Raw genomic sequence first — 17148 nt, forward strand, 5'->3', positions numbered from 1 at the left:
GAAAGCAAAACCTTGGGACTCAGAAGCAGGAGTATCGTGTGCTGTGCCATAACGTGAACCCAGGTCCGTCACTGCAAAAAGTGGCCAGCAGGCACTCAGCTACCCTGGAGCGTGTTGATGGGTACCGCGGCACCCTGACCTCCCCGTCGACACCCTGAGCCTGGGACCCACCAGCCTGTACGTTCGGTAGCCTTCAGCCAAAAGGACATGTGGGCCGAGTTTGGCTCGGGCTTCCGGCCATCAGACCAGCGCCCTGACCACCTCAGCGGCAGCATCCGCCCCAGGAGGAGAGGAGCGTCGGGCTCCCAGCTGGGGGCGGGTGGCTGCGGTCGGTCCATAACCATCCGTCTCTTGTTCCTACAAACAGGTGAGGCAGCAGCTGTGTGACATGGAGGCCCACGTGCGCGATGGAGGGTCGGTTGAGTCACCCAGTGTTGAAGCTGAGCTAGAGCCTGCCGAGGTTAGGGTGGTGAGATGCCTGTGCATGGAAAGATTCCCAACAGCTGATAAAGTTCACCACTAACATGCCCCTCCTCCCTAACCCCATGTTGTGTCTTGCCCCCTACTGTGTTGTGCCCACCCACACAGCATCCTCCCCACTGAATGTAACGGCAGTCGTCGGCCACCCTGTTGCCATCTCCAGCTTCCCACTTCCGCGTCGACTGCCTGAGTTCCCTGCAAGGAATAACTCCCTTGCTTTTGTCCACTCCAGGTTAAAATCCAGCTGGAAGAAACCGTGGTCAGCGAGCAAGCACAGCGGCAGAAGCTGGCAGAAGAATTTGAAAAGGTTTGCTTTCTTTTTCCAAAATGTAAAGTACTGTAAACTCAGTCAGCTTGTGCGGAGGGAGACACAAGAGTTAACATCTCGGGTCGAGGACCTTACAATGTTTTATTTCGGAATTCCAACATCTGCATTTTATTATTTGCTGCTGACTTTTTTTTAATTAGTTTTCTTCCCTTCTTAAGGTAAATCATTCCCTGGTGGTGCGGGTTTGGGGGTGGGTGGTGGAGGTGTTGTGGCAGGGGCTTTCCTGGTGACCTCCAACAGCGCTGCCCTACAGTCAGCAGAGGTCATGGGACCTCAGGGTTCTGTCCTTCCTGTTGGAACCATGTCACACCCTCCACTTGGTTGAGGAGATGATTGGAGTGGGAATGGAACTGACTGCCTGTTGATGTACGAGCTGGTTCATGTCGCTCTGAAGACTATTACTGTTGTTTCTTGAGAGTCAGTCAGACTTTCCCTTGAAAGTATAACCAGGCTCCCAATGAAGGTTGTTGATTTCCTCAATAGCATCTAGTTAGCGTGTATTGGCAGTGAAGGTAGCCACCACCTTGTGTTTCGGGGACACCTCCAGTGTGGTAGTCCCTTCAGATAAAGTGCACACTGAGCCAAAGGAAGAGGTTAAGATAGGAGAGCAAGAGCAGTGTGGGCGATGTAGCCACATTGATCATAAGCTCCTTCAAGAACACTGAAGTGGAAGAGGAGATGAGGCCTGGGGCAGATCAGCCAAGATCATTGAGGGGCTGAGTGGCCTACTCCAGCTCCTGTTTTCTTGTGCTCTTCTACCAGACTGTGCCCAAGGCAAAGCACGGCAGATGTCAGGATTCCGAAATAAAATCAGAGAATGCTGGCGATGCTCATCATGTTTGGCAGCATCTGTGGGGAAAGAGTCATCGTTTCGGGTGGATTCGAATCAGAACAGAAATGTTAACTCCCTCTCTCCCCTCTGCTGAGCATTTCCAGCACTTTCTGCTCGACTAGCCTGTAACCTGGTCATACACCTTGGCTTCCTTGTTGGCCCAGGGTCTCTTGGGATGATAGTAACCCCAGTCCCCACTCAGTTAGTTCTGGATTAACATGGTGGTGATCATTTGAGCAAGTGGATTTATTGCTGGACCATACTATCGTGTTGGCATTGGGCAGGTGGGACTGTATATCACAAATTGTATGAAGTGTGGTTTCTGACTTGGTCACTGTACAATCCCATTGTAGGTCCAGCAGTCTGCATTAGACCTGCAGGAAGAGTTGGAGAAGTTGCGGGCAGCGAGGGATGGTGACAGCGAGGACATCCTTCAGCTAAAGGTAGTCCGGGGTGTTTTGTGGAGGTCATCTTTGTGTCAGCTTTCTATCATGTGCCTTTTTTTTTTATCCCTACTGTAAGCAGGGAATTCAGTGAGCAGGGAAGGGTTAGATCAGGATCCCTCCAAACTTCCAGTTCTCGGGTTAATGAGGGTCTCGGGGCTTATGCCACTTGTTTGCCACTCAGGCTGACTGACGGTGAGACTGCCCATGAATACTTCAACCAGAGCCAAAGCATCCTGGTGTCCCCTGCCACAGGCAGAGCAAGCGGACAGGTGATTCCCTGCAGCCCTCCCGTCTCCCTTGGGGCATCGGCCGAGTGCAATCTCTCCACCATTTCAGCCAAACCCACTGTCCTCCTTGTGCAGCATTGCCGCTGCACTCAGGCACTGGATGAGACCATTCAGCCCCTCAAACCCATTCCACCGTGCCCGATCCCCATCTGGGCTCAGTAACTGACCACCACCTCAGATTCCAGATTAGCTTATTGTCACGTACACCAGTGTTCCTTGCTCGCGTGAAGCTCACGGAGTAAACAGTAAAAAAAAATAAATCATTATTACAACAATAAATGCAATGAGCGCAAAACAACAGAATAATGCAAAGATTGTAGTGCGATCTGAAGAAGTGCAGAAAGAAATGCTGAAGTGACAATAACAGAATAATCCAAAGGGGTAGAATTAAGAGTCCGAGAACATGGCAGCACCACCGCGAAAGGGATGTGAAAGAGGTGATTGGTTCAGAAGTCTGATAGCAGTGGGGACCAGCTCAATGGTCCTGATTTCACCTAATTCAAAGCGCGCAAATTATCAAGTGTCTTTGGTTCATCACAACAGGACGTGAGTCATCCTCCAATGTATAGACGACACCAAGATTACACTTACTTCCATTTGTTTATTTCTGTGGCCCCACTAATGCCTGTTTATTTCATACATGACAGTCAATGCTAATTCCACTCCACAGCCACAACTGAGGCTGTGTCTGGTCTTGGCTGCAAAGGCAAGTTGATGGCATCAGCAGTTGCCAGTGTAAAGTTTGTTTCAGGCTAGTCGTTATACCTTGAGGGTTCGGGTCTAGTGGGACTGACAAATGATAACAAGTCAGAATACATTCTGGCACGTATTAGTCATTAAACAATAAGCCTTCACCCCCACCCAATCCGAGAGACCTTCTGCAACAAACAATCTGCTGGAGGAGCTCAGCAGGTCGAGCAGCATCTGTTGGGGGAGGCGGGAGATTGTTGACGTTTTGGGTCGAAACCCTGCATCAGGATCTTTCCCTCCCACAGATGCTCTGCGACCCCTTAAACTCCTCCAGCAGATTGTTTGTTGCTCCACTTTCCAGCAGCTGCAGTCTCTTGTGCCTCATTACCAGGTACTCCTGTATTGTTTCACTGTGGAGGGCCCCTGGTGGTATAAGCATGGCACTGATTAGATTTACCAGGATGTTGCCTGGATTTGGGGGCCTGACTTGCAAGGGGAGGTTGCATAGACTAGGACTTTATTCCCTGGAATGTAGGAAATTGAGGGGGTGACCTGATAGAGGTATATAAGATAATGAGGGGCATAGACAGGGTGAAGGCACATAGACTTTTTCCCAGGGAGGGGGTGCTAAAAACTGTCGTAGGTTTAAGATCGGAGGCGAGAGATTTAAAAGGGGCATCGGGGCAGCTTCATGCAAAGGGTGGTGCGTATTTGGAATGAGCTGCCAGAAATAGTGGTTGAGGCGGAAACATTAGCAACATTTAAAAGCCATCTAGATAAATACACGGATAGGAGAGGTTTAGAGTCTATGGGCCAAACGCAAGCAGATGGGTCTAGCTCGCTGGGCAACACAGTTGGCATGGACGAGCTGGGCCAAGGGTCCTGTTTCCATGTTGTAAGGCTCTATGACTCTACGATTAGCAGGACTGGTGGGCAGCTTGTGCACAGAGTGAGGAGACTGCCATCAGCATTGTGTCAAATGGTGACGTGATTGAAGGTTTGCCTGAACACAGTCCCCGCCATCATTCCAGATTCTTTTATTTATTTATTGTGAGGGGGATTGCAAGCAAAAGTAGGGAGGTGATGCTTCAGATATAGAGGGCATAGATGAGACCCCTTCTGGAGTACCTGGTGCTGTGCTGGTCTCCCTATCTAAGGAAGGATGTTAATGCATTGGAAGAAGTTCAGAGAAGGTTTACTAGGTGAATACCTGGGATGGGAGGGATGCCCCACAAGGAAAGGTTGGGCAGGCTATGTTTGTAATTTGGAGGAGTCTCGATTGAAATGTGAGGTCCTGAGGAGTCTTGACAGGTCAGGTGTGGTGAGGATGTTTCCTTTTTTTCCCCAGGGCAGAAATGTCAAACACTAGAAGACATGATTTTAAGGTTAGAGGGGGGAAGTTTAAAGGAGACACAAAGGGCAAGTTTTTTACGCAGAGGGTGGTAGGTGCCTGGAATGTGTTACCAGGGGTGGGAGTGGAAGCCGGCAATTTGGTGGAGTTTGAGGCTTTTAGATAGACACATAAGATAAGATTTCTTCATTAGTCACATATACATCGAAACACAGTGAAATGCATCTTTTGCGTAGAGTGCTGTGGGGGCAGCCCGCAAGTGTCGCCACGTTTCCGGCGCCAACGTAGCATGCCCACAACTTCCTAACCCATACATCTTTGGAATGTGGGAGGAAACCGGAGCACCCTGAGGAAACCCACGCAGATACGGGGAGAACGTACAAACTCCTTGCAGACAGTGGCTGGAATTGAACCCGGGTCGCTGGCACTGTGAAGTGTTACGCTAACCGCTACACTACTGGGAATGGAGGGACATGGATGATACACAGGAGGAGGACACTTAGAATAAATTGGCAACAAGATCTGCATAACATCGTGGGCTGAATGGCCTGTTCAGTACTGTGCTGTTCTCTGTTCTTGTGGGAGGATCTAGAAAGTAGGCGGCCACTGTTTAAAAATGAGATGGCGGTGAGCATCGGAGGGAAGATGAGGTGGCTGTGGAAAGGGGTGGTGCTCATTGGGAGTACAGTTGGGTGAGTTGGTGAGGGGCAGTCAGTGAGCTTCGTCCTTCCCTTGAGCTCCTGTTCCACCTCTGAAGATGCCCTTCCTCTGGCTGGTGACAGTGTCGACACCAATATACCTTCTTGGCCCTCACTCCTCTGACTACTACAGGGCTCCTCCTGAGCAGTGCCAGCACAACAGAGTAGGTCAGCGATGTCACCCTGCCACATCCCATGGAGTGTGTGTGGGTTGTGCACCTGGCAGGTATCTCTTGTGAGCAGGGATGTTGGATCCCCCATTAAAGGGAACATGGGGTTGAGTAGAGAGCAGCCAGTAACAAGCCTGTTGGTATCGGTCAGGTAGTTAGTCCTACGTAGACATTAACTGCTTACGTTTTCACCTTTGTGTCCCCCTCTCCCCCACAATCCCACCCCTCCCTGTGTCGGTCACCTCCTGCAGGTGTGCAGTCCATTCCTCTTGTAACTCCTTCCCTCCATCATTGGTCGTCGAGCTCTGCGCTCTACACCTCCCTCCCTAAAACAGTTGCCACATTACTCCAGCGTTTTCATCTCCACCCCCTCCTTTTCTCACTGCCCAGTTACTGAATCTCCCCTTACACAGGCCAGTGGAGAGGGTTTCTGTACCAAAGAGACTATATTTTCACTTAATTTCCCTGTTGATAGGAAAGGCTTGACAAGGAAAAGAAAATGACCAAGGACTTGGGCCAAGCTGCCACTAAACTACAGCAGATGCTGAAGGCCACCCAGGAACAACTCGACAAGGAGAAGGAGACTGTGGGGAGGCTACTGGCTGAAGGACAGGGAAAGGTAGGTGGATGAGGGTGCAGCACAGAACATCGGTGACCTCGTTACTGCAAACCTTTCATCCAAGACTTTCCAATGCTGTTCTCTCCCCACTTCTCTCTCCCCACTTCTCTCTCCCCACTTCTCTCTCCCCACTTCTCCCTCCCTCCCCACTTCTCCCTCCCTCCCCACTTCTCTCTCCCCACTTCTCCCTCCCTCCCCACTTCTCCCTCCCTCCCCACTTCTCCCTCCCTCCCCACTTCTCACACCCTCCCCCCCTCTCACACCCTCCCCCCCTCTCACACCCTCCCCCCCTCTCACACCCTCCCCCCCTCTCACACCCTCCCCCCCTCTCACACCCTCCCCCCCTCTCACACCCTCTCCCCTCACCACAACCCCGCCCGCCCTCACTTGTGAATATCTCTGGTCTGAGACCCCTTGGACAATCAACGGTCTGGGATCTGAACCGTTTACATAACAATCCTGGTTGTGTGGTAACCCTGCTGGCTCTGAGTGGAGCAGGGTCTTTTGGGATACATCACAGCACAGCAGACAGGTTTACTGGCAAATGTGCATTTGGTGCTGAGCTCAGCTGGCAGTGAACCCTGGCAAGGACAGCTGTTGGGATCCAATGAGCAGCATCTGAGCACTTGGTCTCAGCACTTACAGGGCTGTCCCCTGGATAACCATCAGGCCACCAGTTCTGACCAAGGGTGTCTCCGTAGCGCAGCTGGTATAGCCACTGCCTCACAGCAGCAGAGACCCAGGTTCGATCCTGATCTCGGGTGCTGTGCGGAGTTTGCATGTTCTCCCTGTGACCTTGTGTGTTTCCCCTGGTGCTCTGCTTTCCTCTCATGTCTCATAGATATGCAGATTGGTAGGTTAATTGGCCATTGTAAATTGTCCCTAGCTTGTAGGTGAGGGTAGAATCTGGGGGGAGCTGAGGGGAGTGGGGGGAGAACAAAATGGGATCAGTGTAAATGGGTGTTGACGGTTGGTGTGGGCTTGGTGGCCCAAGGGCCTGTTCCTTTGCTGTACCTTCCCATGACTGAAGTCTGGGCACTGAAGTGTTACCTATTTCTCTTCCCACGGAGGGCCTGCTGAGTGTTATGTTTATTCTTCATCAAGAGACAAACTTTGCATGGGTTTAACATCTGAACATTTTTATTAACCAACAACAGTCTGGCTTGCTTTCCCTCTCTTTTTACAGCCACTTCTTGTTCCCCCATGTGACCCCTTACATTGCCTACTGGGAACTGTAGTTCTTTATTATAACTACATAATAACACATACTGTAATAACACAGAATGCATTATTTTCTGCTTCTTTTACTTCACATCAGCTGCAGCCATTGAGTTCTAATCTGAACACGTGCGTTTGTGCACACACGTGACCCTCATGCTCCCTCCAATGAAAACCACAGCCATCGTGAGCGAGTCCAACCAGGACGTGATATAGTTGAACCACTGCTCCTGCCTGTGTGTTTACTGTGCTCTTGTATTTTTTTTGTAGGGAGAGAAGAAGCAGGGGCCAGTGACAGAGGAGGACGGACTGAAGGAGGGGACATCTGTCTGAAGAACACCCAGCTGCAGTAAACACTACTCAATCTTGCCAGATGCCTTACAGTTATAATAATCCTTATGCCATTCCTAAACCACCCGCTCAGTATTGTACTGTAGTTAATTGAGGAGTTAGTGAGCCAAACACAATTTTGAGAAAAGTTGCAGCCATCAATGTTTTTTAAGAAAAGCTTTATTTGATTATTTTTTTTCCCATCAGTTCAAGACACATTCCATCAGACTGTCCGGACCATCAGTGCACTGCTGTCCTGCTGTCTACCTTGTATTGTAAACAAAAGGGCCCGAATGCTCCATTTACACAAAAAGGGAATGAGATGTACTTATGGGGAGCGTACATTGAATTGTGCAATTTATTATTACTTTCCTTCTCCAAGAAAGAAATGGAGGACACAGGGAAAGAGTCCGCGAACTTTATCCAGCAGTGATGGAAACCTCAGCCAGTGACCTAATGGGGGCTTCAAGAGATTCCTTCCTCCTTTTTCCAAAGTTGTCCATCAAATCAATAAAATATTGTAACCACTTGAGTGTGGCCCAGTCTTTTCTTTAGAGGGTGTCACATCAGAGGGGCAAACCCCCCCCCCCCCCAATGTGGCCACTCTGCACTTGATCATCTGCACAGGGAATGGCTGATCTCAATTTGTCTGTGACCTGGTGGCTAATGGGTCTGCACTTTGCACTGCAGCTGTGTAAATGGGGAAGAAGTGGGAATCCTGGACTATTTCCCTGTCAGTTACAGCAGTTCTCATGACCTTTCTGTTGCCTTGCTCATGGGAAGGAGACCTGGTAAAGAAGGCATATGGCGTGCCTTCATTGGTCAGGGCATTGAGCACAAGAGTCAGGAGGTCATGTTGCATTTGTATAAAACTTTGGTTAGGCTGCAGTTGGAGTATTGTGTGCAATTCTGGTCATCATGTTACAGGAAGGATGTGGAGGCTTTGGAAAGGGTGCAGAAAAGGTTGAACAGGATGCTGCGTGGATTGGAGGGTATGAGTTGTAGGGAGGGAGAGTCGTTTTCTCTGGAGCATCAGAGGCTGAAGGGAGATCTGATAGAGGTTTGTAAAATTATGAGAGACATAGATAGGGTAGACAGTCAAAATCTCTTTACCCGGGGTAGAAATGTCAAGTAAGAGAGGGCGTGCATTTAAGGTGAGAGGGGGTAAGTTTAAAGGAGATGTGCAGGGCAGGTTTTATTTACACAGTGTGGTGGGTGCCTGGAACGGGCTGTCGGGAGTGGTGGAAGCAGATATGATGGAGGCATTTAGGAGGCTCTTAGACACACGAATATGCAGCAAATGGAGGGATATAGGTCACCTACAGGCAGAAGAGAATTAGTTTAATTTGGTTTTGTGTTCAGCATAAACATTGTGGACTGAAGAACCCGTTCCTGTGCTGTACTGTTTTATGTTCCACGTTACCTTGCACTCCGTAGAACCGGTCGATGTCATAGTGCATTCCTCCACCTCTCCAAACTCTGATCCTACCAATTTACAGTGTTTTTTGTTGTTTTTCTTTAAGATTTGCAGCAGTATTTTGCTGTTTGCATTTATGATTTAATCTAAGGACAAGCGCTGGCTCAGTAATAGACACCCAGGGTCTGAGTCAGCAGTAGTGGGGTCTGTGTAAATTGTTCCTAAAACAGTTCTAGTCCATCCACAGCTCTGTATCACTGAATAAAGGGATTGCACACTTGGCACATTCTGGCAGCACAGTGGTGTGGCAAGAAAAGCCACTGCCTCACGGCGCCAGAGGCTGGGTTCAATCCTGACCTTGGGTGCTGCATTAGTGGAGTTTGCATGTTCTCCCTATGACTGCATGGGTTTCCTCCAGCTGCTCCGGTTACCTCCCGCGTATCAAAAATATGCAGGTTGATAGTTTAAGTTGTCAACGTAAATTGTCCCAGTGTGCAGGTGAGTGATAGAATCAGGGGAGAGGGAGGGGGCGGGCAGGAGTTGATGCAAATGTGGGGAGAATAACATCGGATTGGTGTGAGTGGGTGTTGATAGCATGGAATTGGTGGGCCAAAGGGCCTGTTTCTGACTTGTGTGACTCTATGACTGGCCCATGCAGTCTGTTTAGGTATTCAATAAGGTTGTCGTTGATTGACCACATCCCACCCTCATCAATCAAAAATAGTCAATATCCCATATCCCACCCTGATAAAGGTGTCACGAGAGCTGTCGGTTGCCTCATTTCTCCGAGGAGCACCTCAGCAGTGTGTGATGGAACGCAGTAACTCCTCGGATCCACTGTGAGGAATAGATCCCCAGAAAATGTTCTGCAATGGGAAATTTTGTAAATGGGAAAGGCTGGGCAAAATGCATTGTTGTGGGGTACAGCATATATACTGTGTGAGTTGTATTTAATGTAATTAATTTAATTTTATTTACAGCGTGGTAACAGGCCCTTCCGGCCCAACGAGTCCGCGCCGCCCATTTTTTTAAACCCAAATTAACCTACCCGTACATCTTTGCAATGTGGGAGGAAACCGGAGCACCCGGAGGAAACCCACGCAGACACGGGAGAACGTACAAACTCCTTACAGACAGCAACGGGAATTGAACCCCGATCGCTGGCTCTGTAATAGCGTCGCGCTAACCGCAACGCTACCGTGCTGCCCCTACTGTATAGCAGTGTGCTGTTTGTCCTGACTTAACGATAGCTCTGTAAATCAAAGGCCTTTCATTACCTTCTGACCATGACTGCCGCCAGACTTAACAAACTGAAACAGAAGGCACAGATTCATGGTGGGTCAGAAAAATCATAGAAACCAGCAGACGATGACGTTTCAGGATGGGATCGCTCTTTAGGGAGTTCATTTGCAGTTGGACTTGTCTGGTGATTACAGGAACTCCTGCAGAGGAACAGCACCTCATGATCTGCTAAGGGAGCCTCCAACCCAATGGTATGAACATTGAATTTTCCAATTTCAGGTAACCCACTCCCCCCTGTGTTCCTTTCCCACTCCCACCAGTTCACCCAGGGTTTCCCCCTCTCTCTGTTCACCTTTTCCATGTGTGGAAAGCATCCTATCCAGATGCATCACGGCTAAGTAAGTCAACTGCTCTGCCCAATACTGCAAGAAACTACAGAGTTGTGAACGCAGACCAGTCCATCACTAAAATCAGCCTTCACTCCATGGACTCTGTCTACACTTCTCGCTGCCTCGGGAAAGCAGCCAACATAATCAAAGACCCCTCTCACCCGGTCATTGTCGCTTCTTCCCCGTCCCTCTCGCTTCTATATAGCGGCCATCTTCCCTCTACACAGTCAGTCCTGATGCCAGATCTCGAGCTGAAACATCGACCACTTCCTTTGCCTCTGCAGATGCTGCTCGACCCACTCAGTTCCTGAAGAAATTAATTTTTTTTCACAGGGATTCCTTACTTTGCAAATGTTTGACTTATGGATTTTCTTTACAAAGCTCTTGACACATCTTCCATTTACAAAGCTCATTTCTGCTGCCGTGAGTGACCCGGCACTCCCCGTCCAAAGGAAGTACACTGCACCATGATGCACCGCCAAGTTTTGCTTCATGAAATTGAGGAGTTACTGCATTCCACCGCAGTCCTGCTGAAGAGCTCCTACTGGCCCTTTGGGCAGCAATTCCCCTCCTTTGTGGTGGGGCTGAGTCAGAGCCCCAGGTTGCCTGGATTTCCTGAGCTAACCCCTACCCCAAGCAGCACGGTGGATCCAAGCTCCACGCTGAGAATGCCCAGCGCACAGCCAGAGGTCTGGCTTGAAGAATAAATTGGGTCCCATGAAAAATTACAAAGTCAATTTACAATTGACATTTCTGGCTTCCAAACAATAGCTGAAAGCTAGAGAAGGAGAATGTGTTACTGAGTGAGAAGTTTTGTAAACTGGCGTTAAGAGGTGGATGATCACCAGGATGAGATGTCCCACTGTAAAATGTCAACCATCCATCTTGGTTTATCAGTGGATGGTAATGATGCTCCCACTTACTGTGTCAAAGTCAGAAAGCTGGATTGAATCAAAGCACCGGTTTGTTTTCAAATGCACCTGCCGAAAGGACTCAGTGGCCCAGCTGGTAAGAGCCAGAGACCCGGGTCTGATCCTGACCTCCAGTGCTGTCTGTGTGGAGTTTGCACATTCTCCCTGTGACCATGTGGGTTTCCCCCCGGGTGCTCCAGTTTCCTCCCACGTCCCAACGATGTGCAGGTTGGTAGGTTAATTGGCTGCTGTAAACTGCCCCTGGTGTGTAGGTCAGTGGGACAATGGTGGGGAGAATGAAAAATTGAATTAATGTAGGGTTAGTGTAAATGGGTGGTTGATGGTCAGCACAGACTTGATGGGCTGAAGGGCCTGTTTCCGTGCTGTATCGCTCTGTGACTATTCAGATCCACTGTCCATTCCATTGTGTAGAGCTCTGTCACCACACTACAGGAAGGATGTGGTAGCAATAGAGAGGGTGCAGAAGAGATTCACCAGGATGTTGCCTGGAGTTACAAGGAGAGGTTAGATAGGCTGGGTTTATTTTTGCTGGAACATAGGCTGGGGGGTTAATTAAATTATGAGGAGCACAAATAGGATAGATAGAGTCTTTATCCCAGGGCAGGGGAGCTTAGAACAAGAGGGCACAGGTTTAAGGTGAGGGGAAAGATTTAAAGGAGACGTGAGGGGTAAGTTTTTTCCACACAAAGGGTGGTGGGAATATGGAATGAGCTCCCAGAAGAGGTGATACAATAACAACATTTGGACAAGTACTTAGATAGGAAAGGAACAGAGGGATAAGGGCCTAATGTGTGCAATTGGGACTAGCGTAAACAAGCATCACAGTTGGCATAGACAAGGTGGGCTGAAGGGCCTGTTCCTGTGCTGTGTGATACTATGATTCCAGAAGACAGAAGTCCCTCCCATGGGATTAGGATCAGACAGAGAGATTAACATAACATTCTGTCTGGATGGACACAAAATCAAAACAGTGGACAATCACAGATATCCGGTGTGCCCACCTCGCAGCCTATGGGTGGTGTTCCTGTGCCCTTCCTAAAGTGTTGGGCTTCTAGTCTGCATTGAACCAGGCGTGAGTTCCCAACAACGGCAGACACTACAGCCCTTAATGGTTGTGTTAATTGTAGAGCAGCGCCCAGCAGAAACTTAGATAGCAAATGAAAACAGGATGATGATCGGTTGCGTATTTATGCAATCAAAAGTTACAAGCTCCCTCCAAGTGTTCAGTTGGTTATAGAAAAAAAATTCCGGACAATGGCAGATGGAAAGTTGGAAACAGCAAAGGGCAGAGTTGGAGTGAAGCCCCTCAGTTTTAACTGCACAAGGCAAAAGTTTTGTTCCTAATGATCCCGACCAGCAGAGGTGGGGATCAGTTAGAACCCAGATATTTCCTAATAATTAAACAGCTTGCTGATGCTGGACACACGTGAAGGAATTGGAGAACATCAGCATGCGACATGAGGCACTTCAGGGTCAGATCACATCACAAACGTTTAAGCTAAGTGCTGCAAGGCCTGTTTTACACTTTAAAAGCTTGCTTGCCCCATGGTTCAAAATTAGAGTCATACAGCATAGTAGCAGGTCCTTTGGCCCACCATGTCTCTGCTGACTATTGGGCCTATCTAACACTAGTCTCACTCACCAACATTAATTCCATATTCCTCTATGCCCTGCTATTTCAAGTACCTGTTCAGATGCCTCTTAACTGCTGTTACTGTTCCTGCCTCCACCACCACCTCTGGCAGCTCATTCCAGATACAAACTACTCTTTGCGTGTAAAATTTACCCCTCAGATCCCCTTTAAGCCTTCTCCCTCTCATCTTAAACCCATGCCCTCTAGCTTTAGACACTGCTAACATGAGAAACAGACTCTGGCTAGCTACCCTGTCTCTGCCTCTCGTCATTTATACACCTCCAGCATGTCATCATTCAGCCTCCTTCGCTCCTGGGAAGACAAACCCAGCCTATCTAATCTCTCGTAACTCAAGCCTTCCAGTCCAGGCAACATCCTTGTGGAGACACAAGAGACCGGAGATGCTGGAATCTGGAGCAACACACACAACATGCTGGAGGAACTCAGCAGGTCAGGCAGCATCTATGGAGAGAAATAGACAGCCGACGTTCATTTCCCTCCATAGATGCTGCCTGATCTGCTGAGTTCCTCCAGCATGTGTGTGTTGCTCCAGATTCCAGCAGCTCCGGTCTCTTGCGCCTCTGTTGTACTGGAGGAAGTCAGGGGGTCAGGCAGCATCTGTGGAGGGAAATGGACAGTCGACGTCTAGGGATGAGACCCTCCATCTGGACTGAGAGTAGAGGGGAGGTGGCCATTATAAAGAGGTGGGGGGAAGGGGTGGGCAGGAACTGGCAGGGTTTAGGTGGATCCAGGTGAGGAGGGGTGAGAGGCGGATGGAGGAGGGGAGAGTGGAGATAGCGACAGAGGCCGGGAGGTGACAGGAGAGGTGACAAAGGGCTGCAGATGGTGGGATCTGAGACAGGAGGAAAGCAGAGTATGGAAATAAGGGAGGTGGGTCTTTTCTGCACCCTTTCTAGCTTAATTACGTCTTTTCAATAGTGTGGTGAAGAGAACTGCACACAATACTCCCAAGTGCAGCCTAACCAATGTTTTAATGAAGCTAACATGTGAATTTAGTGGAACTAACTGTAACCTTCTTTACAGCTGGACTAGAAGACCCTTGATGGGCCTATCGCCCTCGGTCTCTCATGCCTGTGCACTGTATTCATGTCTTGTTGCTACCTTTCCCCCTTCCTCAGACTCCGGCTTGTTCCAGCCTGATTGCCATTTGTTACTCGGCAGTGTCAACAATCCATCTGAATTACTGACACGGGTTGGGCAGATCGTGCTGGCATCCAGTACGCCCGTCACCACCCTCACACACAGTCCCACGCAAACAGGAGGAACCCAACCGGTGTGACGTGAAGGAGAATGGAGAACTCCCAGTTATCGAGGTCGACTGACTTGGTAGCCAGCACGTTGGTAGTAGGTTTAATACCTGGAAGCAAACATACAATAAAACATTTGAAAGTACATTGAAGGAGCCTGTTCCCTTGTACATTACATTTGCATAATCACTCGTGCTCTATGAGCAGTGATACTAATCTCATATTTGCTTACAACATAAAGGCCATTTCCACCCATCCAGTCTATGCCAGCTCTGCTTATTTCCTGGTGACCTATTCTCTCCCACCTGCCCATCAACAACACCACCCCCCCAATTCCAATGTACTCCTACCACTCACCTACATTGAGGGGCAATTTACAGTGGCCAATTAACCTACCAACCCATGCTCAGTGTGGAGAACAGTTATGGGGAGAAATCGGAAAGACTTGTTTTCCCGTGAGCGAAGGAGGCTAAGGGGTGACCTGATAGAGGTTTATACAATTACGTGAGGCACAGGGAGGGTAGATAGAATCTTTTTTCCATGGTACAGGTAACAAAAATGAGAGGTTATAGGTTTAAGGTGAGAAGCAAGGGTTTTAAAGGTGATCTGAGGGGAAAGCTTTTTTACACAGGGAGTGGTTGGTACCTGGAATGATGTGTCAGAGGAACTGGTGCAGTCAAATAAAATTGCTACGTTTAAGAGATGTTTGGACAGACACTTAAATGCCTGGAGAGATGGGAGAGGCTGGGTCGCTGAAGTGAAGGAGACTGAGAGGTGATATGATAGAGGGTTATAAAATTATGAGGCAGAGAAGGATACGGTCTGAATGGGGGCAGATGGGATCAGTGTGGAAGGGCATAAAGGTTGGCATGGGCATGATGGGCTGAAGGGCCTGTTTCTGTGCTGTAAACTCTCTGACTCTCTGCCTGTCTTTGGGATGTGAAGGAAACCAGGGCAAGCTCACGCAGTGACAGAACGAGCAAGCTCCACACGGACAGCACCGGAGGTCAGGATCGAACCGGCCACACTGGAGCTGTGCAGCAGTACGACCTGCTGCACTGTTTGCTACCCTTTGGGCCAAGCAGAGGCTGTCATCGAAATGATAAAATGTCCACAAATAAACAGCTGGGTGTTTACGGACAAACAGGCAACTACTTGGATTCTCCCTACATTTCAAACACAGCACATTGCCCCTCTATAATCCAGGCCTAGACAAATGCTAATAAACCACGTTTTCCTTTAAAAATCCTCCAGTTTGTTGTATTACTGCCTTCAACTGTGAAAGCAATGTTGCACTGGGACTTTTAGGATTCAAAGTTGTTGAGGCCTGGACTGAGTCTTGCTCCACCCCACCCCAACCCAACCCAACCCCACCCCACCCCACAGCCTGTAAATTGTAGTGAGATCAAGGTGGGCAGGTGTAGTAGGAGAGCACATGGCTGTCATGTGACCGTAACAACTCTGACCCCGCTGGTCGGAGGACAGCATTGCTCTTTGGATCGGAAGTGACATCACTGTCAGTCAAGGTGTGACTCCACCCCACCCATCAGGTGTGGGCATAGGGATTGGCCTTGGAGAGACACCTTTGTCCTTGAACATGCCTGACCATTGGCCATGGCAAGCACCTTTGTCCTTGACCCCCAAACCATTGGCCTGTCTAAATCACCTGGCTAGGCTCCACCCAGCCTCTTAGCACTATAAGGAGTGTTGCAACCCCCTGGTCTCTCTTTTTCGACTGCCCCAGGAGTAGTGAGACAACACTGCAGAGACCACTGGTAAGAGTGGGCATCACCACGTGGTTTGGGAGCGTCTTAGTCAGATTCCAGGGAGTGTAAGAGCCAATGTTTGTTGGGTCAAGGTATTCAGGCATTGAAGTGTTTATCCCTTAATAAGCTGTACCTTGTTTATTGTGTGTGTGTGTGTGTGTGTGTGTGTGTGTGTGTGTGTGTGTGTGTACCTCATCCTCGTTGCGATCCCCCTTCATGTCCGCGGTCTCCTGTGTGTGTGTGTGTGTGTGTGTGTGTGTGTGAGTGTGCATCTGTTCCCATTCATTCTGTCCCCGTGTTTGTCTTTGTTAATAAGGCATTTTTAAATTACAAAGACTGGGTCCAGATTTCCTCTATCTTTAAGATTCCAAAAGAACCTTTTCACACAACATTTGGCACTGCGAGCAGGGTCTTGAAGATCTTGGCTGGACACAGACGTGGGGGAGAATGTTTTGGAACTGTGGGTATGAGGCTAGTGCAGATACAGAGGAGAGAATCCCTGGGTGGGACAGATGAGAGTGAGGGATTTGGGAGCTTGGCTAGTATGCTGGCAGACCACGGTAAGCCAGTGGACTGGGCTGACCAGTTAGATCCACGTGGTGAGAAACTGGGACACCATGTGGTGGCCCTCCTTCAGAAGTCAGGATTCCCCAATGCCAAATGGAGCCCGAGGGGTGCGCTCTGGCTCCTGGCGTCTCTCCTGAGGCACCAGGTCGAGATTACCGGCCAGTTGAAGGATACCAGCTTACAGAGGGAAAAAGAAATAGAGACCCTCCAGCAACAATGTTGCACACTGCAGGAGGCAGTTCAAACTGTCCAGACCCGGGCCAACGATCCGAGGTCCGGGGTACCGAGGTCACCTGCTGGCTGATCCCAGGCACAGCAGGCACAAGCCACCCGCAGGTCTGGCTGGCAGCCAGACCCACTTAAAATTTGAGCCCTGTCCCCTTCACGTCCGCCCTCCACCCTGTGTACCCGAGCCCTCGTAGGCTCAACCCATCCGAACTCGGTCCCAGGTCCACCTCACAAGGGAGGGGAATGGGGATGAGTTC

At 49.4% G+C, this 17148-nt stretch overlaps 1 protein-coding gene across 5 annotated transcripts in view; it reads left to right on the forward strand.

Annotated features, from left to right (window-relative positions):
- The window catches only part of LOC127568580 (ribosome-binding protein 1-like), a 103992-nt gene extending 96016 nt beyond the window's left edge, over nt 1-7976 (forward strand). For 4 of the 5 annotated variants that reach the window (XM_052012498.1, XM_052012502.1, XM_052012500.1 and 1 more), the window contains 5 exons: nt 368-460; nt 713-787; nt 1994-2083; nt 5758-5901; nt 7390-7976. In XM_052012498.1, the coding sequence (XP_051868458.1) occupies nt 368-460; nt 713-787; nt 1994-2083; nt 5758-5901; nt 7390-7452 (465 nt within the window). In that variant the 3' untranslated portion in view covers nt 7453-7976. The remainder of the gene's footprint in view (nt 1-367; nt 461-712; nt 788-1993; nt 2084-5757; nt 5902-7389) is intronic. The other variant, XM_052012501.1, reaches the window with a different exon arrangement.
- Nucleotides 7977-17148: the final 9172 nt, after the last annotated feature.

Source organism: Pristis pectinata, chromosome 3 (genome assembly GCF_009764475.1).
Source record: "Pristis pectinata isolate sPriPec2 chromosome 3, sPriPec2.1.pri, whole genome shotgun sequence".
Lineage (NCBI taxonomy): Eukaryota > Metazoa > Chordata > Chondrichthyes > Rhinopristiformes > Pristidae > Pristis > Pristis pectinata.